The sequence below is a fragment of the Cebus imitator genome, unplaced genomic scaffold, assembly GCF_001604975.1.
Source record: "Cebus imitator isolate Cc_AM_T3 unplaced genomic scaffold, Cebus_imitator-1.0 Scaffold82, whole genome shotgun sequence".
NCBI classification, from domain to species: Eukaryota; Metazoa; Chordata; class Mammalia; order Primates; family Cebidae; genus Cebus; species Cebus imitator.
The window spans coordinates 451,846-454,650 of NW_016107397.1; the positions used below are offsets into that span (position 1 = coordinate 451,846).

General features: G+C 56.4%; 1 protein-coding gene across 1 annotated transcript; it reads right to left on the minus strand.

Annotated features, from left to right (window-relative positions):
• Nucleotides 1-209: 209 nt before the first annotated feature.
• LOC108307898 lies at nt 210-1,693 on the minus strand. Its single transcript, XM_017533414.2, has 4 exons — nt 1,520-1,693; nt 1,104-1,368; nt 509-629; nt 210-427 (listed from the first exon to the last, which is right to left on the minus strand). The coding sequence occupies exons 1-4, from the start codon at nt 1,590-1,592 to the stop codon at nt 284-286; spliced, it is 603 nt and encodes a 200-aa protein (XP_017388903.1). The 5' UTR covers nt 1,593-1,693; the 3' UTR covers nt 210-283.
• Nucleotides 1,694-2,805: the final 1,112 nt, after the last annotated feature.

Consider the following 2,805-nt stretch of genomic DNA (forward strand, 5'->3'; position numbering starts at 1 on the left):
ATCACTTGAACCCAGGAGGCAGAGGTTGTGGTGAGCCGAGATCATGCCTCTGCACTTCAGCCTGGGCAAGCGAGCGAGGCTTTGTCTCAAAAAAAAAAAAAAAAACAAAAAAAAACAAGAGGAGGCACAAAACCCCAGGCTTCAAGTCCCTGCAGCCTGCTCCACATTTGGGCACAGAAGGACTCAGACGGGCACTGAGTGGACACAGGTTTACAGGGGTGGTCAGACCTCAGGCTTTAATGAATAAAGACACTACTCCCACAGTCCTGGGCTGAGGTCTGTGTCACCACCAACGTCCCCGACCCAGGGAGAATCTAGACCAGGGGGTCCTGGCAGCTCCAGGGTCCACGTGGGCTCCCCGAGTGCCCTCAGCCTCTTTCTGCAGCTGATTCTGGACCTGTTGCCACACCAGTCGCTGCATGTCTTCCTGTGGGCAGGAAAGCAGGTTCAAGGCCATGTCCGTGCCCTCTTTCCCACACCTCCCAGGCTCTGACAGCATTCCCCCTACCTCCCAGGCCTCCAGCTCCCGCCTCAGCCTCAGTTTCTCCTCCAGGACCTCCAGCAGCTGAGCCTCTACGGCATGCAGCCGGGCTTTGCACGTGTGCAGCTCCGCCTCCACTGCCCGCTTCCTGTGGGTAGGAGAGAGAATAGCTGAGGCGTGGACCCTGTGGCACACCCCTGGGTGTGGGCAGGTGTGGCCACAGCCCCTGCCTCAGTGGTAGGGCTGCTGCTTGTGTGGCTTTCCTTCCAGAATGCCTGACCAGTCCCCTCACCTTCCCAGGTCCAGAGCACACTCAGCTCCCTTCCTCCCTTCACCGTAAGAGGGTGCTCCACCCACGTCTTGTGAAAGGTGAAAGCAGAGCCGGGCACTGTGGCTCCTGCCTGTCATCCCATTACTAAAGGAGGCCGAAGCAGGAGGATCTATTGAGCCCAGGAGTTCAAGGCTGCAGTGAGCCATAGGATCACACCACAGCACTCCAGCCTAGGCAGCAGAGCAAGACCTTGTCTCGAAAAAAGAGGGAGGGGAAGGAGAGGAGGGAAGGAAGCCCCTGCAGGGGAGCCCCCACCTCCCCTCCCATCCCACAAAAGCAGCTTCCTCTTACTTGGCAATGGCTTCATCCCGCTCCTGGAGGACTTGGTCCAGGGAAGGCTCTGTCTGGGTGTCCCCCAGTGCTCCAGCAGCCTGGGACTCTGGGCTGTGGCGCAGGGTGACAGTGGAGGAGGCGACGATCAAGTCTTTTCTGGAAGAGGTGTCCCGCTCTGGGCCCTGCTGCCCTGGCCTTGACTTTGATGCTGATGTCAGGTGGGGAAGGGGTTGAGGTGTCCTGTTCCTGCCCCAGGTTGCTGCCCCAGTCTCCCAGTCTCGACCTATGGAAAGGAAGAGGAGGTGGCAGGTGTCGCCCCTGCCTGGCCTCCATGCGAGTAGGGTGGGCAGGATATTTGGACCCCCAAGAAGCAAACGAATTCTCACCCCATCATCAGGGAAGGACGAGGCAGCTGGGTTCAGAAGAACACTTACCCTCAAGGGCCCAGACTCGGGGTGGCCTGGTGACTGGAACTCTTGGCAGCCGGGTGGGGCAAGTGAAAGACATGGCCCTTTGCCCTCCCTTCCCGCAAGGCACTCCCTGGCAGGCCCCGCCCCTTTCAGGCCAAGGAGGAGGCCCTGCTGCGACCTAGAACCCTCCAGCCAGGCCCAGAGCACATTCAGCCCCCTTCCTCCCTTCGCCGCAAGAGGGTGCTCTACCCACGTCTTGCCAAAGTAGGGGCAGAGCTGGGCTTGGTGGCTCCTGCTTGTCCCGGCTCTTAGGGAGGCCAAGGCAGGAGAATCGATTGAGCCCGGGAGTTCAAGGCTGCAGTGAGCCATAGGATCACGCCACTGCACTCCAGCTTAGGCAACAGAGCAAGACCTTGTCTCAGAAATAGAGAGAGGGAAGGAGAGGACAGGAAGAAGGAAGGCATTGTCTCAGATGCTGAAACATAAGGTGCCCCAGCCCCCATGCTGAAGGGTTGTCCTTGGTACCTTGAGTGGCATCATCCACAGATATAATCTTACCTCAGCAAAAAACAGAAGGAAAAAAATATCCCTGGCAAATTCTTCCTCACATATTTGTTTTTAAATTTTTTTTTTTTTTTAAGAGAGTCTCACTGTCCCCCAGGCTGGAGTGCAGTGGTGTGATTGTGGCTCACTGCAATCTCCGCCTCCCAAGTTTAAGCGATTCTCCTGCCTCAGCCTCCTGAGTAGCTGGGATTACAGGCACCTGCCACCACACCCAGCTAATTTCTGTATTTTAGTAGAGATGGGGTTTTGCTGTGTTGGCCAGGTTGGTCTTGAATTCCTGACCTAGTGATCCACCCACCTCAGCCTCCCAAAGTGCTGGGATTACAAGTGTGAGCTACCTCGCCCAGCCCACATTTTTTGTTCTTGGACTCACCGTGTCACCCGGGCTGGAGTGCAGTGGCACCATCATAGTGCCTCGAACTCCTGGGCTCAACGGATCCTCCCTCAGTCCCCCGAGTAGCTGGTACTATAGGCATTCACCATCATGCCCAGGAAATGTTTTTTAAATGTTTTGTAGACATGGGGTGTCTCTATGGTCCCTGGGCTGGTCTTGAACTCCTGCCCTCCAGTGTCAGCCTCTCAAAGCACCCGGCCCTCCTAACATCTTGAATAGTACCTCTAATATCCCCAACGTTCTGATCCAAGATCACGAGTTGGTCTGCTGTGCCCTCAGGGGCCTCAGTACCCCCCACCTCCACAAGTGCCTTGAGCATACCAGCAACATATTAATAAATGTGTAAAATCTT

What these genes read in the sequence shown, in the direction of transcription:
- LOC108307898 (XM_017533414.2), bottom strand. Translation starts at nt 1,592, where the DNA reads ATGTCTTTCACTTGCCCCACCCGGCTGCCAAGAGTTCCAGTCACCAGG. An exon ending in CCGAGTCTGGGCCCTTGAGG is followed by an intron (nt 1,369 to 1,519) that starts GTAAGTGTTCTT and finishes TCCTTTCCATAG; the next exon opens with GTCGAGACTGGGAGACTGGG. An exon ending in CGGGATGAAGCCATTGCCAA is followed by an intron (nt 630 to 1,103) that starts GTAAGAGGAAGC and finishes TCCTACCCACAG; the next exon opens with GAAGCGGGCAGTGGAGGCGG.